At 41.4% G+C, this 26,985-nt stretch overlaps 1 protein-coding gene and 1 non-coding gene across 2 annotated transcripts in view; one reads left to right on the top strand and one right to left on the bottom strand.

Annotated features, from left to right (window-relative positions):
- PHLPP1 (PH domain and leucine rich repeat protein phosphatase 1) overlaps positions 1-26,582 on the bottom strand; it is a 260,131-nt gene extending 233,549 nt beyond the window's left edge. The window contains exon 1 of the mRNA XM_031003733.3: positions 24,904-26,582. Within this exon, the coding sequence (XP_030859593.2) occupies positions 24,904-26,449 (1,546 nt within the window). The 5' untranslated portion in view covers positions 26,450-26,582. The remainder of the gene's footprint in view (positions 1-24,903) is intronic.
- LOC115931525 (U6 spliceosomal RNA) lies at positions 10,898-11,004 on the top strand. The gene has a single exon (XR_004067996.2). It is a non-coding gene; the product is annotated as a U6 spliceosomal RNA (small nuclear RNA).
- Positions 26,583-26,985: the final 403 nt, after the last annotated feature.

The following is a 26,985-nucleotide window of genomic DNA, read 5'->3' as shown; positions in this document are numbered from 1 at the left end:
CAGAAAAAGTGGTTGTTCTTGTGTGTTCAGATTCTAGAAAAGATCGCGTTACTTTTATCTTCCTTTTCTCCCTCCTACTGATAAGATAAAAAGTTAGAAAATGATAGTCATGGCACCTGTCCTTGAAAAAGACAAATCTAAAGAACATTTGATAACTCAATGGAATGGTCTCCCATTATCTTAAAATCAATTCCAAAACACTGTGGCCTCAAAGGCCTTTGTAGCTAGACTTAACAGAGAATTCATATATCTACCTATTTTGCATTGAATTTAAGAGGAGAAAAACTATAATGACCAAAGCATTCGGTCAGGCAGAAGTTAGCCCCAGACCACACACCCATGATATGGCCCCTTACAATTTCCTGATATTCTCAATCACTACACTATATTCACACTGGTCCTCCCTCTAAGTCCTTAAACTTGCCGGGCTTCCTACCTCAGGGCTTTCAAACACACTGTTTCCCTATTTGCAATGCTCTTTCACGTACCCTGTAACCCAAGCTACTATTCAATCCTCAGGTCTCACCTTAAACAAGAATTCACTGCATACTAGATTTCTTCCTCGTGGCACACATAACAATTACAATTAAACAATTATTTATAAAAGTATTTGGTAAGTTTACTCCCTACTTTGAAGTCACAAGGGCAAGGACCTTCTTGTTAAAGACTGGCACATAAAAGGCACAAAGTTCAAGAAGTATTTGCAAGAAATTGAGAGGAAGAACCCTATAGTACTGTCTTACTCTGCTCTGTTTTACGATAATCTGTGTCCTTGTGCAATTGGCTTAAGCTTCTGAAAAGGCAGAGGATCTGGTGACTCATCTTTTCCCCCAGCCTTCAAAGCACCTTATACCTTGGGAAGCAAGCACTCCACATCTGAATTGACTAAGTAGACTCAGGGAAAAAAAAGACAGTGTCCCATATGAAAAAGAGTTTCTGTTACCACTAATCAGTGACTTTTGAACACAAACAAACCTTTGTGCCAACAACTGCTAGCCCAATAAATACAAAGTTCCTGAGCAAGTAAAAAACAACCGAACTCTACAGCCATTCCACCAGGGCCTATAAAATCAAGAACGGTCTATTATTTTTTTCCACTGTTACTGCTGTTTGGCAATTCATCATATGAAGAGTGAGCAATTATGGTTCTTTCTCAAGAGTTTCTATCCTAGTTCTCAAACTACCTTTATTAAAAATCTACAAAACACAACTTTGCTACGGGAATATAAAATAGCTAGATGATCTGAAGACTTCAGTAAATATTTGAGCAATTATATTCTTTTTTTTTTTCTTCTTTTTGAGACAGAGTCTGACTCTGTTGCCCAGGCTGGAGTGCAGTGGCATGATCTCGGCCCACTGCAACCTCCGCCTCCCAGGTTCAAGCAATTCTCCTGCCTCAGCTTCCACAGTAGCTGGGATTACAAAGGTGTGCACCACCACGCCTGGCTAGTTTTTGTATTTTTAGTATGTATGGGGTCTCACCATGTTGGCCAGGCTGGTCTTGAACTCCTGACCTCAGGTGATCCCCTGCCTCAGTCTCCCAAAGTGCTGGGATTACAGGCATGAGCCACCGTGCCCAGCCACAATTATGTTCTTAAGAAAAACTAAAATAATGCTCGTTTTTGTTTCAATAACCATAATTTAAAATCTTGGCATCTAGCCCAGTCCTGAGCACAAAATGAAAATACAATGCTTACTACAATTAACAAGATTTCCATGATAGGTTTAGCATGGTTTCTTAACAGTGTTTATTATTTATTAATTGTCCTCTATATCATCTGGTTTATATCTACCTGAACTTAAAATATACCATGTCTTTATGTTCACTTTATAAACAGATTTAATCCATGAGTTATTTTGATAATCTAAGAATGGAAAATACATTCTTCAGAATCAGCTCTTACCTAATAAGTCATAAGAAAAAAGAAGTCATAAGAAAAAAATCAAATCTATCTCAGAAATATCCATAAATGAGTTTATAAACAGAAAGGAAACAGAAATATAATAGAAAGCACAATCCCAGCTTGGTTATTTACTACCCGCAGCTTTCATGAAGGCTTCTGAACATCCTGCCTTTCTGCCTCCTGACCTACCCACCCTCCCTCCCGCCCAAACACATACACACCCCTACAGATTAGGAGCAGGGAACTACAAGCTGTGCTTGCTATCAAAACAAACCTACCTAATGCAAGCATTGCCGAACCTGTAAAACCAAGTTTGGCAATCAGCTCCTCCACCTCTCCTTTGTCCCCGCTTCCCTTCCAGTGCAGTAAGGTGCTTTAGGATGGCCCAAGGAAGGATCAATCCTCCAAAAATTCAGCAGTAGTTGAAATCACTCATGAATTCACAGCAGATGGTATACACTATGATTAGTTGGTTGATGAGCTCGAGAAAAAGCATATTACAATAAATATTGAGATGTGACTCTTCTTTACCTTCTAATTCACTAAGAAAACTGAGGCCAGTTGAGACCCAAAGACTTCCAGAGCTCTTACAAGAATCTCTTTATCCATCCTTCCTAAAACCCTTATGGAAACAGATGACCCTCTTCCCACCTAGGGTTAACTCCTTCATGGATGCTCCATGCCTGCTTATTTCTTTCTTTCCTTTGTTTAAATTTTTCCCCTCTGTTCATCCATCATCCTTAGCCTCTTTCTCCCTCTCTCCCCTCAGGATAGAAATACTGTTCAAATTTCTGCCTTCAGGGCCTCTTCTCTTCTTCCACTGAGATATAACTTACATCTAATAAAGCACACAAACCATAAGGGTACCAATCAATGAACTGTTGTATATGTACCCACCCAGAAAACTAAAACCCAAATCAATACAAAGAGCAATATCAAGACCAAACGGCTCCTCATGTCCCTTCCCATCCATATCTCGCTGAAAGGTAACCACTACAATACGTCACCAAAAATTAGCTTTGCCAGCTAACTGACCTTCATATAAACATAATCATAGAGGTGTATCTCCTTCATGTCCGAATTATTTCACTCAATATAACTCGCTACTACTTTTTAAATATAGGCATTCTTCGGAGTTGCTTCCTAAGGCCTTTCCTCACTCTAACAATTTCATTCAATCCAAAGGCTTCAAAACTACTATCTGTCTAGCATTTTCATTCAATCCAAAGGCTTCAAAAGTACTACCTAAATATAGATGATCCTGGAGCTCTTCAGACATACTTGAGTATTCTTCAGGAACCTCAAACTTAACACATCCAAATTCTAACTCATCATCTCTCCCCTTACCCTAAAACCAATTCCTGCTCGCATATTCTGCCTGTTGGTTAATGGGATTACAGTCACCCCTAAGCTAGAAACCTCCAAGTCATCCAGACATATAAAATGTTGTTGGTCTAGTTCACACCATATCCCTAGTTACCAACATGGAGGACATACAGTAGTCTGCACTTATCTGCAATTTTACTTTCCACAGTTTCAGTTGCCCACAGCCAACCACAGTCCAAAAACAGATGAGTATAATACAGTAAGATTGACAGATGATATTCACATAACTTTTATTACAGTACATTGTTATAACTGTTCCATTGGATTAGTATTTATTGTTGTTAATCTCTTACTGTACCTAATTTAGAAATTAAACTTTATCATAGGAATATATGTATAGGAAAAAACATAGTAGAGTCATCCCTTGCTATCCAAGTGGTACTGGTTCCAGGACCACCACCCACCCCAAAAGATACCAAAATCAATGGACACTCAAGTCCCTTATATAAATATTTGTATATAACTTATGCATATCCTCCCACATACTTTAAATTATCTCTAGATTACTTATAATACTTAACACAATGTAAACGCTATGTAAATATCCAATAGTTGTTATACTGCATTTTTATATTGTTGCATTGTTGCATTGTTTTGGGGTTTTGTTGTTTTTGAGACAGGTCTCACTTTGTTGCCCAGGCTGCAGTGCAGTGGCACCATCACAACTCACTGCAGGCTCAGCCTCCCAGGCTCAAGCTATCCTCCCACTTCAGCCTCCTGGGCAGCTGGGACTACAGGCATGTGCCACCACATTTGGCTAATTTAAGAAAAAAAAAAAAATGGTAGAGAAAGGGTCTCACTATGTTACCTAGGCTATTATTTTTTATTGTTTTTTTTTTTTCCTGAATATTTTCGGTCTGTGGTTGGTTGAATCCATTAATGCAGAACCCATGGATACAGACGGCCTACTGTATATCTAATGTTCTACCTATAGGGATAGGTACTACCCCCAGCTTCAGGCATCCACTAGAGGTCTTGGAACATACCCTTCTCAAATTAAGTGGGAACTGCTGTACTCAAATTAGTTCAGGAGTGAATAAAAAATCCTGAACTGCCCTTCCCCCCTCCACATATAATCATTCATTAAGACCCAACAATTCTACATTGTAAACAATTATCCTATGTTCATGGTTCTTCATCTGCACTGACCTCGTGTAGACCTTCATCTAACTTCTAGGTCCCCTGCCAAAAATGTCCTATCCCGTCCACTCCAGCTCCTGGTCTACTCTTCCTAATCCTCAAAAGCATCTCCCACCGACCCTATCACAACTGCAGCAGAGGTGATTACCTCCTCCCTTTTTGGAATGACAAATACCTTGTACAAACCTCACAAGCAGCACATTCCAAGTAGCACTGCATGCTTTCCTTCCCTGCCACTAGGCTGAACTCCCTGAGCCAAGGGCAGCATATCATTCCTTCGTCAGCTCCTAACAGGCTGTTTTAACACACAAAGTCAAAACATGTTTATCAAAGGCCCTACACTAAGGCAGTCTCCAAGTTTCTAGTTAGTCCCTCGCCAATCTATCCTCCAGCTGGCTGCCCAGTTAATGCCAAAGACTACAAATCTAATCATGTCATTCTCCACTTGACTTGCTTATCGAGTCAAGTCCTTAGCATGTGAGGCCTTTCACCACATGGCCTCAACCTCTCTTTTAGTCTCATCTCCTACCACTTTTCATCACATCACCTAAAATTTCACCACTCCAAACTACTCACCATTCCCCACCCACATCGAGCCCTGTCATTCATGCTGCAGTACCTGGCATGCCCTTTTCATGCAATGCTAGTCTCTCATTTTCTCAGAGAATCTTTCCCAGGAATCCTTTCCAGAGGATTCTACTTCCAGGGAGCTGGTATGTCAGCCTTTCTGGATTCCCCTGGCACTGTGTAAATGCCTCCAATAAGGCATTTCAAGTTTTATTATTATTATTTATGTAAACGTCACCTCCCATTAGATAGGAAAAACTCAACATTCAAAAGACATACATCCTAAGAGCTTCATAAATGTAATACATATTCTTTTTATACCTCCTCACTTCTGTCTGATAGCCATAGCTAGTGCTAGCATTTATTTTGTATATGGAAAAAAACAAATGGCTCCTAGAAGAAAACCAAGTAAATAAATAATGTCTATATCACTTCCTGAGAGTTACCACACATATGGTAACCAGTAGAAAGTGACAAACCTCCACTGAGATTTGGAAGCTGCGTGGTGAGCCAGGCCCATTTACCAACTAAACAGATGGCTGCAGTCAGCATAACGTGTATTACCATTTCAAACTCATGCCTCAGCAAAACCAGTCCTTCAATGTTAAATTGTAAATACCAAGAACAGAGGACACACTTTCATTCATTATGTCGCCAACTCCTAAGTAGTGCCTGGTCCTCAAGGATCACTGAATTAATCAGTGATATCCGCTACACAATCTGTTGCTTCCTACTTTTATGAACTGATCCACAATTCTTCCATCACCCAACTGTAAACTTGTCATCTTGGAGCTTCTGTTGCCAAAAGAGCCAGTTAGCTACTGAGTCCCAGGATAATATCCACATCAATCTCCTTTACTCCCTCCCACTGCCCTAGCTCAGGCCCTCAGTGTCTCGCCTGAACCACACGGTGGTTTACCTCCTTCAACTTCTACCCTCTCCCCCTCCCACCATGCAGATGAAACTCCTGGGGATCTTGTTAAAATGCCGATTATGCAGTAAGTCTGAGGTGGGGCCTGAGATTCTGCATTTCTAACAAGCCCCCAGGAGAGGCTGATGGTGCTGGTCCACAGACCACATTTCAAGGGGCCAAGGCTCAACACAATGCAGTCAACAAGCAGAGGCCAGCTAACCATCAATCAGGAATGGACAAGCAGAGGTTTCTATGCTAGGTAAGAAACTGTATTAGATGCTCTCTGCTCCCTTCCGGTGCAAAGATTCCAGGCCATCTCTGGGCTATCCATGAGGTTCTCACCCATTTTATACAAGTGAAGCCTGGCAAAGCTATACTCTTTTTTTTTTTAATTTTTTATGTATTATTATTATACTTTAAGTTTTAGGGTACATGTGCACAATGTGCAGGTTAGTTACATATGTATACATGTGCCATTTAACAGCCATTACTTCACTTATGGCATTTGTCAGGTTCTGATTTAGTAACTGTCTACAGACAACCCTGGTTTAGTCTATTCCAATATTACATACGTTTCTAAGAGATAAAGAAGATACTGTGCATGGGGTAAGTATAATTGTGCCTGTGATAGTACCCTAAAGATAAATGAACTGTACTACTTTCTTTTACCCATCATCAGGATTATCTGGAGGTTGATGCTACCTGGGGTAATCTGTCAGTTTCTTAAAACCAAGAGGGTGGTCAACTGGTTTTGTTGTTGTTGTTGTTTTGATGGGGGGCTGGGAAGGGGAAGTATGCATATCTATAAAAGTAGGAAGCAATGACACCTTCCAATTCTAATGGCTACAAGCCAATTCAGGATGTAAAATAAGCATTCCAACTATACAAACAAGACAATCCCTACTCTCAGAAATGAACTTCTGTGTGGTATCTTAAGAATGACATCCTCGGCCAGGCAGGGTAGCTTATGTCTATAATCCCAGCACTTTGGGAGGCCAAGACAGGCGGATTACTTGAACTAAGGAGTTTGAGATCAGCCTGGGCAACATGGCAAAACCTCGTCTCTACAAACAATACAAAAATTAAAATTAGCCAGATTACAAAAATACAAAAATTTAAAATGCCAAATTACAGGTGGCATGCACCTGTAGTCCCAGCCACTAGGGAGGCTGAGGTGGGAGGATGCCTTGAGCATAGGAGGCAGAGGCTGCAGTGAGTGGAAATCGCACCACTACACTCCCGTCTAAGCAACAGTACCAGATCCTGCCTCAAAAAAAAGAAAAAGAATGACATCCTCTTAAGCAGTTCCAAGATGTTTGTAGAACTTTTTCTCATCACATATTCATTTTGCGAATTAAACACCAAGTCCCTCACATGACTTGGTTACAAAGCAAGGGATCATTGAGCTTCTGCTTCATAATCACAAGGGCAAATAACTGTTCTCCTCCTGATTACATTGGTGCTAACATTTCTGTTAACATCCCCCATAAAAATCAGCCTGTCAAGTGTTGATATTGCTCTAATGAGTTAACTGAAGTCTCTGTAAAAATTTTCACAGAGGGCAAATAGGTGTTATTTAATAATAGATGGTGGAAAATACCCACTGGCAGGTAATTAACCTGAATGTTGATTGGTTTGAATTAAAAGTATTTTATTTGGATTAGAAGCATGACTTATTTTAGTCAGACAGGCTGAAATAATTTTTTTTTGTTACCACGGTGTTTCTCATAATTATAAAACACAAAAAGCAAAAAGCAGCTCATTTTCCAGTGTTGTCATCCACATTACTACAAGACAATATTTCACAGAGCCACTGCCATCTACTCAAGATGAAAATAATTTATAATAGGTCATTAGTAAAGACAACCTGCCATGTGTGTAGTACAGGTTTTACAGCCACGGATAAAAGAGCTAATAAGTTGTTTTATGCTTATATGAATGCTGAAAGATTTTGTTTCTTCCTAGCATAAACGAGAGGTTTTTTTAAAAAATTCCTCCTTCCATGAAGATCCAGAGAGGAGATACAGAGGTTTTTAAAAAATGACCCCAGGTCATGATCAAATCATCATCTTCCAATTTTTACATGAATGTGGTGTACGTATGACACCAAACTAAAAAAAAGTACCTCCCTTCAGAAGATAAACAGCACTTCCCATCAACCTCATAAATCCATAGAAAAATAAAACCTCATAGGCCTTAAAAAAAAGAAATACAAGGATGTCCCTCAGTGTACTCTAGGCTACTGTCAGGCTTTAGTGCCACCTCCAGCACATGCACATTTGCATTTTTTTGTTTCAAAAAATCAAAACGAATATTTGCTTAACCCAGAATTTAGATCCTCACACACTATAATACAAATAGAGCCCAAAACGATTCAAGTGATAAAAAGGCCCAGATGCCTGGAAGTATTTGGTAAATGCTAAGGATTCAACTGGAACTATTAACCCTAAACTCAGTCGACTGTATCTGGAACCAATAATTTAGCGTTGCTCCTAAAACAATTCAGGATCCCAGAACTGAAGCAACAGTCTACTCCTAGTCCTTCAAGGGCAACACAGTGGAGTTTGGAGGCTCTCTCTCCCCATTCCTGCTACTACAGTAACCTGCGAATACTATGTCTCCATTAGAACACTTTTCACCTTTTTATTGTTAATGTTGGCTTGTTTCCACAAACATGCCCTCAAATTGGTAAGTAATTCAAGGGATCCTAGACAATTCACATTAATCATCTTTAATTCAAAGGATCACGATATAGTAAATAATCACAGTAATTACTGATTAAATGAATGAATGTGTATAGGCATACCTCAGAAATACTGCAGGTTCAGTTCCAGACCACTGTTACAGGGCGAATATCACAATAAAGTCACATGAATTTTTTGGTTTCCTAGTGCATATAAAAAGTTATGTTTACACAGTATAGTCTATTAAGTTTGTAACAGCATTACGTATAAAACACAATGCACACACCCTAATTTAAAAATACTGCTAAAAAGTACTAACAATGATCTGAGCCTTTGGCAAGTCATAATCTTTTTGCTGGTGAAGGGTCTAGCCTCAATGTTGATGGCTGCTGACTGATTCAGGTGGTTGCTGCTGCAGATTGGAGTGGCTGTGGCAATTTCTTGAAATAAGACAATAAAGTTTGCTGCTCAACTAACTACTCCTTTGACAAAAGATTTCTCTTTGATAGCACTTTACTCAGAACTTTTTTCAAAATTGGAGTCAATTCTCTCAAACCCTGCTGCTCCTTTATCAACTAAGTTTATGTAATATTCTAAATTCTTTGTTGTCATTTCAACAATGTTCACAGCTTCTTCACCAGGAGTAGATTCCTTCTCAAGAAACCACTTTCTTTGCTTGTCCATAAGAGGAAATTCCTCATCCATTCAAGTTTCATCATGAGATTGCAGCAATTCAGTCTCATCTCCAGGCTCCACTTCTAATTGTAGTTCTTTTGCTATTTCCAACACATCTGCAGTTACTTCCTCCATGGAAGTCTTGAACTCCTCATTATCATACATAAATCAACTTCTTCTAAATCCATGTTAATGGAGGTTCTCCTCCCATGAATCACAAATGTTCTTAATGGCATCCGGAATGGTGAAACCTTTCCAAAAGGTTTTCAATTTATTTTGTCCAGATGTATCAAGGGAATTACTATCTATGGCAGCTATAGCCTTACAAAATGTATTTCTTAAATAATAAGACCAGAAATTCAAAATTACTCCTTGATCCATGGAGTACAGAATGGATGTTGTGTTAGCAGGCATGAAAACAACATTAATCTCTATGTACATCTCCATCAGAGCTCTCGAATGACCAGGTACATTTTCAGTGGGCAGTAATATTTTGAAAGGAATCTTTTCTTTTTCTGAGCAGTAGGTCTCAAAAATGGGCTTAAAATATTAAGTAAATAATGCTACAAACAGGTGTGCTGTAATCCAGCTTTGTTATGCCACTCATAGAACACAGAGTAGATTTAGCAGAATTCTCAGGGGCCCTAGATTTTCAAAATGGTAAATGAGCATCCGCTTCAACTTAAAGTCACCAGCTGCATTAATTCCTAACAAAAGAGTCAGCCTATCCTTTGAAGGAAGCCAGATACTGACTTCTCCTCTCTAGCTATGAAAGTCCTAGATGGCCTCTTCTGCCAATAGAAAGCTGCTTCATCCATCTACACTGAAAATCTGTCACTTGGTGTAGCTGCCTTCATCAATGATCTTAGCGGGATCCTCCAGATAACTTGCTGCAGATTCTACATCAGGTTCTACACATCATAACTTGTGCAGCTTCACCTTGCACCTTTGTATTATGGACACAGCTTATTTCCTTCAATCTCATGAACCAACCTCTGCTAGCTTCAAACTTCTCTTTTGAAACTTCCTCACCTTTCTCAGCCTTCAAAAAATTAAAGAGAGTTAGGACCTTGCTCTGGATTAGGGTTTGGATTAAGTGAATGTGGTACCTGGTTTGATCTTCTATGTAGACCACTAAAACGTTCTCCATATCAGCAATAAGGTTGTTTTGCCTTCTTATGATTCATGTGTTCGCTGGAGTAGCACTTTTAATTTCCTTCAATAACCTCTTTTGCATTTGCAACTTGGTTAACTGTTTGTGGCACAGGAGAACTAGCTTTTGGCCTTTGTCAGATTTCGACATGCCTTCCTTTACAAAGTTTAATCATATTCAGCTTTTGATTTAATGTGAGAGACTTGTGACTCTTCCTTTCAATTGAACACTTAGGCCTTTATAGGGTTACTAACTCGCCCAATTTCAATACTGTTGTGTCTCAGGGAACAGGGAGGCCCCAGGAGAGGGAAAAAGATGGGGGAATAGCCAGCCGGTCAAGGAGTCAAAACACACACAACTTTATCAAGCTTGCCATCTTACATGAGCGTGGTCTGTGATGCCCCAAAACAATTACAATAGTAACATCAAAAATCACTGATCACAGATCACCTTAACAGATGTAACAATGAAAAGGGTGCTCACTTCGGCAGCATATATACTAATAGTGGAATGATACAGAGAAAATTAGCATGGTCCCTATGCAAGGATGACATGCAAATTCATGAAACGTTCCCTATTTTTTTAAAAAATTATAAACAATGAAAAGTTTTGAAATATTGCAAGACTCACCAAAATATGACACAGAGACACAAAGTGAGCACATGCTGTTGGAAAAAACATTGCCAACAGACTTGCTCAACACAGGGTTGCCACAAACCTTCAATTTGTAAGAAATGCAATATCTGCAAAGCACAACAAAAGCAAGCACAATAAAACAAGGTATGCCTGTACAGTCTTCCATGTAACTGAGCATCAGTGCCCAACAACAGTAGATCCCATCTTCCTTAATGAGCCCTAATTAACTCTAATTAACATCTGTGGCAATTTCCCATTGCTAAAAATAATAAAACCACATTACATTTGTATAACATTCACAGTTTACAAAGCACTTCCACACGTATCATCAAATCTGAATCTCACAAAGTTCTTCAAAACAGTTTTTTGTGTTTTTTTTTTTTTTTTTTTTTTTGAGACGAAGTTTTGCTCATTGCCCAGGCTAGAGTGCAATGGCACGATCTCAGCTCACTGCAACCTCTGCCTCCCGTTTTCATGGGATTCTCTTGCCTCAGCCGCCTCCCAAGTAGCTGATTTTTTTGTATTTTTAGTAGTGACAGGGTTTCACCATGTTAGCCAGACTGGTCTCGAACTCCTGACCTCAGGTGATCCACCTGCCTCGGCCTCCCAAAGTGCTGGGATTACAGGCATGAGCCACTGCACCTGGCCGAAAACAGATTTTTTTAAAATCACCTTTTTTTTTTTTCTCTCTCTCTCTCTAATAAATGAGGCTGAAGGAGGTTAAGGGGTTTACTATAGGTCTCACATCATGTAAAGAGGCACAAAGACCAGAGAAGGGCTCCAGTGCTCTTTCCACCCCAAGAAAGAGCAGCAACAGACATCCCAAAACGTGGAGGGATGGTGTGTAAGAACTAGTACTGTCGTCATAGACACTTTCATTCATTATCTTACTTGATCCTCTCAACAACCTCGTGCAGCAGGTAAGAAAGAATGCAGAAGAGCCGTGTCAGTGGCACAGCCAGAACTCAAGTCCAGGTGGTAACTAGTTTAAAGTCTATGCTTCACAAATGCTGATGTGCCCAAACTGACCACAGAAGCTCATGAGGGATACGTTTTCCATATTCAGCAAATCAAGGGGGACACTTACCAGTTAACTCTGACATGTGATGCCTGAACTTGAATTCTGCCTCTCTCTTGCTCACTGTACAAATCTAGACAAGTTACCAAACTGCTCTGTAACTCCATTTCTCTATCTGTAATACTGGGGTGATAACATAACCTACCTCATACGGTTGTTGTGAGAATTAAATTAATAGTTATAAAGCACTTAATATTTATAAAGCACTAAACAGTAATTAGCATACAGGGTGATAGAAATGTTTACTAAATACCAAAATACTATATAATTTCTTGAACATTAGGCAGCAGGATACAATTATGCTGAAGCAGTTCAATTCTTTTGCACTTGCTTATTCAAATTTTTTTAAAATAACATCTGGTTTGTCATTGTGGAAGAAAGCACTGTTACATACAAATACCTAAATGTGGTGACCACAGTTTCATTTCATTTAGGTTTTTTTTTTTTTTAGACGAAGACATGCTCTGTCACCCAGGCTGGAGCGCAGTGGCATGATCTCAGCTCATTGCAACCTCCACCTCCCTGGTTCAAGCGATTCTCCTGCCTCGGCCTCCCGAGTAGCTGGGATTACAGCCGCGCACCACCATGCCTGGCTAATTTTTTGTATTTTTAGTAGGGACAGGGTCTCTAACTCCTGACCTCAAGTGATCTGCCCGCTTCAGCCTCCCAAAGTGCTGGGATTACAGGCGTGAGCCACCATGCCCAGCTTCCCTTAGTATTTTACAGCAATGGGTCCGGAGATTTTCTCCTTAAGTGTTCATGTATTAAAAAGCCTATAGTCAACTACAGCAAAGGTGATTTGGAACTTCTGCAACACAACTAAAAGCCTACAGAAGAGAAACCTAGTTGTCCAACAAACAGAATCTTATAAAGCCACCAAACCCAACAGCAGTACCATTTGTGTCTTGTAGTCATTTATATAATAACTAAGAATTGGTCAATAGACCATGAAAGCCCGTTTGCCAAAGATGGTAGATGTTCTAATTTGACTTTTCTATATTTGACATGTGTTCCTTTTCCCTCCCCCATTCCCACTAAAAAAAACACTTCATTTTTTCTGGGAATTAACTGACTCAACAGCACTAACGTACCATGGGTACAATTAGAACACTGGTCGCAGGATCACAGAGTTCTGCTATCTCAAGTTAGAGCTATTTCAAATTATTATTCCTGTAATCAAGAACTGTCATCAGTTCAAGACAACGCACGGAACCCCCTTCTCAGGCTAGCCAAAAAAAAACTCAAGGCACCACTGGCAGAGTCTGCTAATTTCAATAGGCATGTTAGCCTTCCTTTTTTAAAATTAAAAGATAAACCAGGCCAGGTGCAGTGGCTCATGCCTGTAATCCCAGCACTTTGGGAGGCCGAGGCGGGCAGATCACGAGGTCAGGAGTTTGAGACCAGCCTGGCCAACATGGTGAAACCCCGTCTCTACTGAAAATACAAAAAGTACCCAGGTGTAGTGGCGTGCACCTGTAATCCCAGCTACATGGGAGGCTGAGGCAGGACAGGAGAATCACTTGAACCTGGGAGGCAGAGGTTGCAGTGAACTAAGATCGCGCCACTGCACTCCTGCCTGGGTGGCAGAGTGAGACACTGTCTCAAAAAAAAAAAAAAAAAAAAGATAAAGATAAGCCATATGTGCTTCACAATGACCTTTAAGGGGTAGCCCCCAGAATTTCTCCAGAAGGTGAAAAAAGTTCAGTGAATCTGAGCAGTATAAACAGCTGAGACTGCTGCCTAATGCAAAATAAATTAGTCAAAGAGCTCAAATTCAGAAAACAGAAATCAATGCTTTATGTCACTTCTTTAAAAAAAAAATTTTTTTTTTTTTTTTTGAGACAGTCTCACTCCATTGCCCAGGCTGGAGTGCAGTGGTACCATCTCGGCTCACTACAATTTCTGCCTCCTGGACTCAAGTGATTCTTCTGCCTCAGCCTCCTGAGTAGCTGGGATTACAGGGATGCACCACCACGTCCAGCTAATTTTTGTATTTTTAGTAGAGACGAGGTTTCGCCATGTTGGCCAGGCTGGTCTCAAGCTCCTGACATCAGGTGATCTGCCCGCCCACCTGCCTCAGCCTCCCAAAGTGCTAGGATTATACGCGTGAGCCACCGCACCTGGCCTAAAAAATTATCTCTAATACGTAAAGGGTGAAAAATACACATAGAAGCAATATTTTATATTCCAGCCCCCCTCCCCTTCCCATCCAAGCCACTTAGAGATGATACAGAATCCACAGGAAAGGAGTATCCTGATAAGTCCATATCCAGAAGCACATAAGCTGCCATCCTAAAAGTGACAATGGCATGGGAAATTGGGGCATCAAAAAGAAATGCAGTGGTAAGGCTAAAGAGCCTTCCCTTTCTCCCTACTGTCCCTCAACAAATCCTAATACCTACCCTAAACTTACATTACCCCATACTGTAGATTTTAATCCCCGGCCTGCCAGTTAAAACAGACAAGCAGAAATGGCATAAACTCCGGAGAAAAGTGTTTTTGTTTTTTTTTTTTTTTGAGACAGGGTCTCGCTCTGTCACCCAAGCTGGAGTGCAGTGGCATGACCATGGCTCACAGCAGCCTCGAACTCCTGGACTCAAGAAATCTTCCCACCTCAGCTTCCCAAGTAGCTAGGACTACAAGCATGCTACCATGCCCAGCTAATTTTGTTTATTATTATTATTTTGTAGAGAATGGGTCTCACTATGTTGTCAAGGCTGGTCTCAAACTCCTCAGCACAAATGATTCTTCTGCCTTGGCCTCCCAAAGTGTGGGAAATACAGGCATGTGCCACATACCTGCCAAAAGGGGCATTCTAAATCAGTGAAGAAAGAACACAGTTATTCAATTAAAATGTGCGAACAATTTGTTATTTTTCCTCTTTTTTTTTTTTTTTTTTTTTTTTTGAGACAGAGTATCACTCTGTCACCCAGGCTGGAGTGCAATGGCTTGATCTCGGCTCACTGCAACCTTCACCTCCCAGGTTCAAGAGATTCTTCTGCCTCAGCCTCCCGAGTAGCTGGGATTACAGGTGCCTGCCACCATGCCCAGCTAATTTTTGTATTTTTAGTAGAGATGGGGTTTCACCATGTTGGTCAGGTTGGTCTTGAACTCCTGGCCTCAGGTGATCCACCTACCTCGGCCTCCCAAAGTGCTGGGATTACAGGTGTGAGCCACCGCACCCGGCCTCTCCTTCCTATCTTAAACGATGATACATCAAATTTTTATGCATAGAAAACTATAAAATACTGGCCGGGCATGGTGGGTCACGCCTGTAATCCCAGAACTTTGGGAGGCCGAGGCAGACGGATCACCTGAGCTCAGGAGTTCAAGACCAGCATGGCCAACATGGCAAAACCCCATCTCTACTAAAAATACAAAAGTTAGCTGAGCGTGGTGGCAGGCGCCTGTAATCCCAGCTACTCAGGAGGCTGAGGCATGAGAATCGCATGAACCCGGGAGGCAGAGGTTGTAGTGAGCCAAGATCACACCACTGCACTCCAGCCTGGGTGACAGAGCAAGACTCCATCAAAAAAAAAAAAAAAAAGAACAGAACAGAACAGGAAAGAAAAGAAAAGAAAATGATAAAATACTACAAGTACTAGAAAATTTTTAAAATCCTGGAGTAGAAGAGATATTCCTAAGCATGACACAGACCCTGAAAACCTAGAGGAAAAGACTGATATAAAAGTGAACAGATAAAGAAAAAAAAAAAAAGCAGGCAAGGGCTATGAACAAGTCACAATGAGTTACCAATTAACGTTCAACAAAATTAACTGCAAATTTTTTTAAATTGAGATTTTTTTTTCCCCAGGATCAGTTACCCTACTCACCCCCTCCCATCCATAAATACAACTACTACCTCTCATCATATCCTACCTCAATACTCAATGGAGAACATGCGTGTGTGTGTGTGTATATATACACATACATATATATAGTGTGTGTGTGTGCATAAGGAAGAATAAGTTTGCCAACTATAGCAGTCTTTATACACGAGAGTTCCTTGTTACTTAAAACTGAATGTCAGCTGCACCCCAGCCATACCACCTCTCTAAGAGACCATCAAGAGAAATTTTTCCTCTGCTTCAGCATCTGGGGTACTCAATATGACAGATGCAATATATTTTTACCCTTGTGTACTTACGCATTTTTTAAAAAGTTCCTTTACTCATTTAAAAATGAACAGTAATCTTTGGGGAATTAATTGACTTAGTAGGCTAACTCTCATAGAAAGGAAGCTAAAGCTTTTACTTAAGATAAATAATTAAATTAAAATGAAATCTAGCATAAAAGGAAATCTGTCATACCCTAAAATTAGCTGGAAATATTTGTTTCCACAGTTCACAAACTATCTTTTTGCTAATGAGAGCAGGATATTTCTTTCTCTATCTCTCTCTCTCTTTTTTTAAGAGACAGAAAGAGAGAGAGAAAGTATTCAAAGCAATGGCATATTTCTGATAAAGACTTCCAAATCAGCACACAACAAAAGCCCAAAGATACTGAACAAGTTGTTTCAATTATGTCACAGAAAGGTAGAACTGCGTACATGTACCTGAAAAATAAGCTAAGTTGCAATTAATTTTGACACATCTTTTTAAAAATAATTCAAAGAAGATAATGTTGAATCTTTTTAATACATACATATTTATTTATTTTTTTATTTATTATTATTATTTTTTTTTGAGACTGAGTTTTGCTCTGCCGCCCAGACGGGAATGCAGTGGCGCGATGTTGGCTCACTGCAACCTCTGCCTCCCGGGTTCAAGCGATTCTCCTGCCCCAGCCTCTGGAGTAGCTGGAATTACAGGCATGCGCCACTAGTCCCAGCTAAGTTTTTGTATTTTTAGTAGAGACAGGGTTTCACCATGTTAGCCAGGCTGGTCTCGAACTCCTGACCTCAGGTGATCTGCCCGACTCAGCCTCCCAAAGTGCTGGGATTACAGGTGTGAGCCACCACACACAGCCAACACACACATATTTAAAGGGAAATTTTTTTCAAAATTCATGCTTAAATTTTTCTCCCAAATTATTTTTTTAATTCAATGATTTCTTTTTCTAACACTTTTATTCTTTTAACAATTTCACCTTCAAAGTACTGAATGAACTAAGAACATTGATTTTCTAACACTGTACCTCTTCTCTGCCAACTGTCAATAGTTCTATCATGCATCCCACAAAGGTAACATCACTGATGAAATCTAATTTCTCTCTCTTCAATTAAAATACCCACCTGTCCCATCAGAAGTTCCTTTCTTACAATCTGTCAAAGTGATATGCAACCCCTCAAAAGCACTGATTAGAATGAAAAGAACTAGAAAAAAACCTTGAATAGAGAAACGACTGTGTAAAGCACACAATTTCTTTAACTTTCATTTTTAATAGTATTAATATAAAGAACCACCAAAGACAGTAAGTATACAGATTCACAGTGTGGGAAAAAAAGAACACTGGACAGATCACCAAAATCCTAGGTGGTGGTCCTAACTCTGTAACTGACTTGACCAATGATTCTGGACCAGATTCTTTACCTCACAGGTTTATTTTTCTCATCTATAAAAATACAGATGTTGGACTAAATTATCTCTACAACATCCTAAATTCTATTACCTGTCCAAAGTAACAGTGCAAAAAATCCATTTTCTTCAAATGTTTTTTCTCCTACTGACTCTAAGCACCGGTAGGCAAGCACACAGCTCACCATAAATAAAGCTAACTAGCCAGCAAATTTTACACATTTGTATCCCTCTAATACAGTTATTAGAGTAAACTTGATGAACTAGACTATGAAGACATCTTGCTAAGTTAATTTAAGAACTTCACTTTAACTTAAAAGAGGATGTACTTCTTTATACTCATCTCTGGCATGCTGAATTTTACTTTAGGAGTAGGAATGACAGGGAACGGGGTAATCAAACATCGATTCTTGTCCTAATCTACACCAAAGAGGAGGTCTGCTTTGTTTGGTTGGAAACCTCCAGCTGACTTGTGTACATTAGGTCCAAGCCCATAAGAAAAGGCAGGGGATTTGACAGTTTTAAGCCCATAGCCATGTCTTACACAACTTAAAACAACTACAACTTTCAAAGCCCTTCAAAAAAAACAGGCTCTCTAATGAAGCCTCAGAATGTTACGAGTTGGAAGAGATCTTGGACTTGCTCTACTCCAACCCCATCGTTTTACAGATGAGGAAATCAAAGCCCAGGGTAGGTTAAAATGAATGCCCAAAGTCATGCCAAGTTTCCCAACTCTCAGACTACTTTCTCTAAAAAGCAGTACATTTTCTCTCACAGTGTGAGATAAAAGGAAAAAATTCTTTCCCAAAGTTCTGTTTTTGAAGAGGAGAGTTACTTTGACCCAACCCCCACCCCCAACACACCAGCCAAGCTCTTGCTGTATTTAAAAACACGCCTGGTATTTGAAAAGAAAGCCCAAACACTAACACATTATTAACTGAGGCAGGTATATGAAAAGATTCATTCTCCACCTGCTCTTCCTCAGATGTCTGACTGAGAAGAAATAGAGAGCAACAAATACAAATCTCTTCCTGCTTAAACAGAATGTGAGAAAAACCCTTTTAAAAAATTACAACCAATTCAAATTCTCTCTAACTTCACTTTCTAATTAGATTTTTCACTCATTATTGAAACGGTCCAAAACCAAATATTTCAAATTTCATCAGTCTTCAACTGAATGCTTTCACAAACAAGAAGCAAGGCTAATTTACTTTTAGCCAAGCTCCAGTTAGAAAAAAATATGCCAAAATTCTGGATGTTTTTTGCTTGTGTTTTTCTAAAGTATTGATATCTCCAAAATCATACAATATGTGCAACCTCCAAACAAAGTATTTTATGGAGTTTTCATTATTAACTTCTAGGTCACAAACTCAGAGGCCACTAGGCTTACACCTCCACAAGACACTTTATTGTTAAACACACTTTACAATGTACAAAAATCTCAAATGTAAAAAATACAACAGTGAAAAAAATTACTTCAGTATGCATGTGGCATTACAAAATGGTTATGCCTTGTTTCACTTAACATACCAAAAAGTATATGAGGCCAAGTCATGGTAACACAACAAAACCATTCCAACTCTAAAATCAAAGAATAACAACACTTCATTAATCCAGTAACTGTTATTATGATTGATAAAAAGCATAATATCACACAACTTCAAAGAGTTGCTATTTCACAGTTACCTAAATATACTAACATCTTTTAATCAAAGTATCATTAAAGTCTATTCTTCCTAAGTACTTGAGTTTCAATTTATCATAAGTTTCTGGAGTTGAAGTTTCATACAAATCCAGTCAGTCATACAGCCTTAGGTTATAAATATCTAATATATCTAATGAATTCATATGGTGGATTTTGTTTAATTATATTATCTTTAGAAAGCCAAAGGTAAGTATAAAAAAGGGTTTGCCGTAGAATCACAGTGACGTCAGGCCAGATTCAAAACCCCTCATTACCAATGTTCCACCAGATGCATGTGATTAAAGGGATGGAATGGGTTTAGAAGGTGGAACTTTAAAGAAAAAAAAAGACTTCATTTTCCCAGGCTGTTTTAGACATTTTGATAACATCTCTTTCTCTTTTTCAAAATGTCAGGCGTCTTTAAAGGAATCGTTTTTCTATTGAGCGGCTTCAGGATCTCTGGACTTTCACAGTACAATCAAACCTTCTCCAGTCCAGATAGACTGAATTATGTTAAACCCTGGCACATAACAAAATCATTAAATCTAAGATGCCTCATTTGACAGATGTCTCATTAAATTCACTGCAAAATTAACTACGAGATGCCTTTGAAAAGTTGGGGGAAACCTGTTAACTCTAAGAAAACTTTCAGAGAGAGCTATTCTCTCAAAATCCAGAGTTCACTCACGTGAAATAGAAGATATTAATAGTATGTAGCACATCTAAAATCTCCTGCCATGGGAGAAATGCCGCTGTGTGTATGTGTGTTTAACACATCCCTGGGGACCCAAACAGGATGGAAGCTGAAAAATCAGGGCACACACCACCAGCTGCTTAACAAAATTCCACAAATTAAATTCAACAAATGTTAAACTAAAATGCCAAGGATTATACTAGGCTTAGATCACATACAATGTCAGTGAATGTTATGCTACCAGTAAATGAAAAGCTAAATTCAGGATTCTAAGAAGAGAATGAGAAACAACAAAAACATTTTACACTTAAAAAATAACTTATCTTTGTATATATCAATCATTTAAGGTGGGTGATTTGATAATCTTATAGCAACCAAAAGATAAAACTTTCAACCTAAAACTTTACACAAACTCATTTACACTCATCTCCTGCCCCTACAATTACTTCAATGAGTACAAAAGACACACGAATTTAGGAATAACTATGAAATTCAAGGAGAAGAACTTACTATCTCTAGCACTATATAACATATGAATTATAAAAATTATACAAGAGCACAGTAACATCAACAAAGCATCATTAAAAGACAACTCGATTTTTTAATAATAGGTTTAGGCAAATAAGATATTTAATGAGAAATATTTTCAGTTACTTTAAAAGCCATGTTTTAAAGCTACTGAACTGTCACACACACACACACACACACACACACACACACACCCCTCAAAAGTTACCCACTTTTCAGGCAAAGTGTTAATTCTCTACTTCCCAATGAAGATTTACAGTTTAACAAATAGGTATGCTTGAATAAGAGAATAAAGAACTATTATGTAAACTTTAATTCATATCAACCATACCAAGCATGACTATTTGCAACCAGGATATTTAGAACACTTCAGTATTTTTTCCATACTGTCTCCTTATTGGTCCGTCTTGGTTCTTTACATTTTTAAAGGCACCATGATAAACAGAACCATCCACATTTCACAAGAAATACCACTTTGAACTAGAGGATAATACCACCTCATTACCAACAAAAACAGCATATTTTTGGAATGCTTTTAACCAAGGGAAAAATTCAAGTGTAAATTTAATTTAGCATCAATTCATGGAAAGTGATACGAATTGCAAAATAAAATACCCAAGCTCTCTATTCTCCGCCCTCCCGAGGACGGAAATACGACGAGTCAGATCTCTCTGTGCATCAGTTTCTCCATCTGAAAAGAGGATTGCCACTGACTCCTCCTTAACACTGTTTTTGAAAGGGCGAATGAAATAATTTATGTAAAAACCCTTTAAGATGTTTGAAGATAATAAAAACCAGTGTATTGTAGATGTTACCACGCCATAGTAGTGAAGGGTGGCATGTACTTTACAACAAAAACAAATATAAAATATAAATATAAAAATGTAAAATACTAAAAAAAAAATTTAAACCCTCTGTACTGAAAATTAAAGGGACTATTCAAGCACACACTGGTGTCACACGTTCGAACCGCGTTACTCAATACTGCTGTAATTATAGTAATAAGAACCTGCTTGTCAATATTATAGCTTAATGCTGAACCACCTCTCCCCTCTTGGTTTGCATGTAGGAAACCACATTAAGGTTTGATCATTCCCAGAAGAGAAAAGAAATAAAATATGAGAGGGATAAAAAGATTGTTCCCGCGAAATCCCAAGGAGTCACACACAAAAATACCTTGTCCGAGATTCACTAGGTACAGTGAATGTGCACTTTATTCTGTCAACACCCTTTGTCATTATTAAAATTCGAAAAGAAATTGCTAGACTACTCAGATCTAAGTGCTGGGAGAAAAGAGTCAAAAAATATAAGAAGATATAGTTTAATGCTGCCCTACATCAATGACAAAGGCTCCCCAGAGAGTCTAAAACAAAAGCTCATTCATGTTTAGGAGTCCACAACTTATGTCGGGCAACCTTAAGTTCTTGAATTTTTTAACCTATAATTACTCTCTTTCAGGCAAAATTTAAGATGTCTGATTTTAAAAGGATATTAAACACTTAAGTAACTTCAGATAAAGCTAATTAAATTTTCCCATATCTTAAGTCAGCTAAGAGAATGGTGGCCTGGTAGATGCTATAACAATTTTCAAACCAAGTTTTCATTAACAACTCTGTAATTAGATAGTACCTTTATCCAAGGCCTTCTCGCTCATTAAAGACTTTCATTTTACTTTACCCAGATAAATATTTAAATATTCAAAGCAACCACAAATGGCTTTCAAAGCCTCTAAAAAACAACCCTAGTCAGGTTACAAATACTAAAATTGAACAGAAAGGTGATCTTCAAGAAAGCAGACCCTCAAGACAGTAGATAAGCTCAATTTAAATGCAGAAAAATATTCAAAAGAATTTGAAAGCAACTTCCTAGCTATCCTTAACCCCAACTATATGTAAACAAAACAACATGCAGCAATAAATTTAAAAATAAGTTATATATAAAATTACCAATGGGGTACAGAATTTTCAAAAACCCTGTAAAAGATGTCATCTAAAACAAACATTAATTATCCTCTTCCTACAGAAAAAAACTACTACCAAAATGTAACTCTGTCCTGTTGAGGTGTCCTATATTCTGTTGGAACACAGAGATCATTTCTAGGAATCACTTCCAGCCTGGTGCAAATCTTCACTATATGTGGAGTCCTGACAATGTTTCCATAAGTGAGACTACGCTTTTGTTCATCAATAACTGAACTTCTTTGCAAAAATTCAAGTGGATTCACCATACACTAAATTTTGTTCTACTGCAAATGAATAACAGCAGAGATGTCTGGTATATTAACTTAGGCTTAAAATAAGCTCAACTTTGCTTTAAAGCCAAAATAAGCAATTAGACAACTTTGCAACAATCAGGCATTTTTCTTCTAGGACACCTGTACACTGGCTTCATGTTTAAGAATAGGGTGGATACTTTGTGTGGCATCCCCACACATCTGAGTACATGTAAGCACATACTCAGAGGCATACATGCATTTATGCTGTACATACAGAAATAAGGCAGTAAGTGCAGAATGAGGTAACAATTACTGCTTTTCATAAAGAACAAAACAAAAAGATTAAAAGATCATGCCAAACATTTAAGATTTAACCAGGAAAGACTTGTCATTTTAATATTGAGATGAGGTTTTGAGAAAAAAGAAAGTGCTTATTACCCATCAGAATATTTTAGACAGTCTTGAAGGGAAACACAGATTCAAACTTCGTAACTGTGACACCCAAAACCTTTCCGTGGACACTTATCACAATGGATATATCCAATCATAAGCAAAATCTTTCCATATAAAATTTGTTCAAACTCTATTTAATACATCCCTTGTTTTTATATACAGTTCCTTCCATGTAGTTAAAGGGCACCTATTTTTAATGCTTTTGTAAAATAACAATATTTTACAAATTACATGAATTAAAGGAGAAAAGAATACAGTTGTTGATCTTACATAAAAAATCATCTATTTCCTGGACCATAAACTTTAAAAGCCATGTCATCGAGTTGACAAATTATCTTCAGATACTGCAAATGCTACTGTATTACGATTTGGTTTTCTTTACAAGGAAAAGATTCATCAGAAATCCACTTAAATTTCAGAAAAACTTCCAAGAAATTTAAAGGGCATCTCTCTCACCAGGAATCCTGTCAGTCTTGCATATTTCAATGTGGGAGAAAAGATGTAAAGATTTCTTCATGCAAACTAATTAAATTGCCACTGGGACACACAAGCTGGACCAAAAGACATTAAATTGTAAAGAATGGCTACAAATTAATGGAGTTATAAGTATGATTATTTTCCACCATCACCTACAACCTAAAAACCTAAAGTTAGCGAAGAGTTAACACTCTTGATTTAATTTTGCTATGAGAACTTTATTTTAAATAAAATTCCTTCTCACTGAGAACATAATTATTCAAACCAGAGGAGGAAAGGGATGTAAACTACTTAGAAAACTCAAGTACAATATCCAGCATCTATAGCTCCTGAATTTAGTACTAGCCAAATCTTCAGCCAAAAGAGAAACATTACATGGGTCACCCCTAGTCAAGAATTTGCTAATGTACTGAAACAAGCAGGGGAAGATTTTAGGTCACATCTGAAGAAATAGCAACCACTTAAATCCTTCTTGTGAACCTTCCTGCAAGGCGTATTGCGGTGGTCAGTTCTGACCATAAAGGCTGGAAGAAATGAGATTAACAGGCAAAATCATTTTTTTTATGCAAGACAAACTTGCAGACGAAACAGAAATCGAGCAAAAAAAGCGCTGGGGAAAAGTATCAGTTAAAAAGGGACCCTTCTGTCAGATTTCTAATGAGGGCTCGGTGGGTAATTTATGAGTGTGGCAGAGCTGAATAAACAAAGGCACCAGTTGACAAGTCAGGAGCTCCCGGTGGCACACACAGCTAGAACGCTGAACTGGACAGTCAAATGCAGGCAAAAGTGTTATAGAGCATTTTTGTTGTCATTTCTTCTGTCCGTCTTATGCTCAAGTGACAGTTTACCTGAAATACCAAACAGCCTGAAACCCAATATGCCCCTGAGGAAGCACCTTTATGGTTAAATGTGCTCTTGCCGCTTTCAGGGGGATCTGCTTCCTGTACTTCCTGGTGATTCAGCCACCTCTTTCACATTGCTTTCCAACCTCTGAGCTCTCAAGATCGATAAAACGTGCAGACTGAAAGATTGCTCAATCTAGTACTACACAGACTGTATGAAAAAGCTGTAAAGTTTAAGACAAAGACTCATCAGGACCCGCACTTACTCTTGGGTTGGGCAAACTGACAAGCAATTTGAATCACTCCTCGGTCCTCGGCAGCTTTTGCAACCACCCGTCAAGGCAGGTGACTTCCTTACCTGCATAGAAGCGGATGAGGCAGCCAATCTCCGAGTCCATGCCTTCCTCCTGCACCCTCCACAGCTCCCCAAATCCCAGTTGGAAGAGGTAGTCATTTTGAATCTGCAATGGCTTCTCCTCCGCCTCCAAGCGCCGGGTGGTCTCTCCGTGGAGCTGCACGTACAGGGTGGGCGGCGGGGGCGGCGGAGGCGCCTTCTCCGCGGTCACCCCGCTCCTCCCGGGGATAGACTGGAGGCCTCCCGGGGCCACGGCTGCCGCCGCCTTCTCCTCGCACGACCCCTCGCGGACCGCCCCGCCCGGGCTGTCAATGGCCCTCGGGGCTTTCTGCTGCGGCTGAGGCGAGGAAGCCGTCTGGGGAAGCGGGAGGGGCTGCGCGGGGTGGCCGGGACGGCGGGGCTGGCCCGGGACCCCCGTCGGGGCCGAGGCTGAGTCGGCCTCGAGCTCTTCCGACGACGACGAGGAGCCGCCGCCGCTGCTGTAGGGGTCCAACCGGTCAGACACGCTCTCGGCGCTGGGACTCAGACTGAAGCTCTCGGTGTCGGAGACCACAGGCCGTGGGGCGCGGGGCGAAGAGACAGGGCCCCCAACGAACGGCTCGCCGGGGCTGGAGTCCGAGGGCGCTGGGCTGGCGCGGCGCGACCACCCGCCCGGGCCGCCGACGGGCAGGGGTAGGTCGGCGGGGGGCGCGCGCGGAGGACCCCCGACGGCACCCGGCGCGCTCCTCGCGGGCGGTACCTCCGAGTCCCGCGGCTCCGGGGGCGCCAGCCGGGGGCCGGCCTCGGGGGGCGGTTCAGCGGGCTCCCGGGCGGCGGCGGCTCCGGGCCCCTGGCCCAGCACCTTCACCACGCCGCCGCCTTTGTGGCCCAGCTGCAGCAGGCGGGCGGCCACCTCGCCGGCCGTGGTGTCCAGTGTGCAGAGCACCGGGCGCAGGTAGGTCGAGGCCATGTGGCGGTCGAAGACGTGCACGCAGCCGCGCTGGAGCTGGTGCCTCACCCAGTCCCGGTCCGACGGCTGCAGCTGCAGCGTCTGCCGGTGCTTCAGGAGCAGCGTCTTCCTGTCCAGGCTCCGGGTGCACAGCGACGCCGAGGCCGAGCAGGAGGCGGGGAGGCCGGCAGCGCCAGGGGAGTGCGAGGCAGCAGCGGCCGAGGACGACGACGACGACGAGGCGGCCGCGGCGGCCGCGGACAGATTCCTCTTCAGCCGCCCTCTCCTCAGCAGGAGGGAGTTGGCGCCGCCGCCGGCCCCGGGTACGGGGGCAGCCCCGCCGGCAATGGGCTGGGGCGCCCCGCGCCGCCTCCTGCGCCCGGCACCCCCTGCTCTGCCCGGCAGCGGCCCCGGCGGCGCCTCGCCTGGGGCCTCTTCCCGCGCCCCGCCGCCGCTGCCGTTCCCGCCGCTCGGGGCCGCCGGGGTCAGCGCGGGCTCCGGACTCCGGCCGCCCCCGGCCGCCGCCGCCAGAGCCGCAGCGGCGGCCGCTGGAGCCGAAGCTCGGTCCTCCCTGCCAAGCTCGGGGAGTCGCTGTACCGTGGCCGCGGCGGCGGGCTCCATTGCAGTGGGGCTTCGGGTTTCCCCCCCAGCTCCGGAGGCAGCGGGCGGAGAGGGAGGCGATGAGGCGGAGGTGGGAGACGGCGGCGGCGCGCGGAGAAGGAAGAAGCCAATGGCGTTGTGCGCGGCCGTTCCAGGGGATTATGTGGCGATTCGGAGCATTCCGTCGGTGTCTCAGTGTTCCATCCCGCGCGCCCGCCTCGCCGCCACCGCCCCCCCGACACACGCCCTCCCCGCCCGGGTCGCGGGCTCCCCAGCGCCGGCCCCGCCCGCTACCCCCGCCTCAACCCGGCGAACCAGCCGCGGATCTGGGCTCATTGAATATTAATCATGCGCCGGGAGCGGGAAGGCGGGAGGCTGGCAGGGCGGGAGGGCCGCGTGTGCCTCATGAATATTCATCGCCGGCATGACGGCATTCCAGGGAGGAGTGGGGAGAGCCGGGGGATGGCCGGAGGCGGAGCTTCAGGGTAAACAAACGTGACGCGTGCGTACGAGGGCGGGGTGGGGGGCAGTTTCCCGGGAGGTTCCTGAGCCGGCCT

This window comes from Gorilla gorilla, chromosome 17 (genome assembly GCF_029281585.2).
Source record: "Gorilla gorilla gorilla isolate KB3781 chromosome 17, NHGRI_mGorGor1-v2.1_pri, whole genome shotgun sequence".
NCBI classification, from domain to species: domain Eukaryota; kingdom Metazoa; phylum Chordata; class Mammalia; order Primates; family Hominidae; genus Gorilla; species Gorilla gorilla.
Note: the sequence above shows the minus strand (reverse complement) of the source record. Positions and strands in the feature narration are given on the sequence as shown.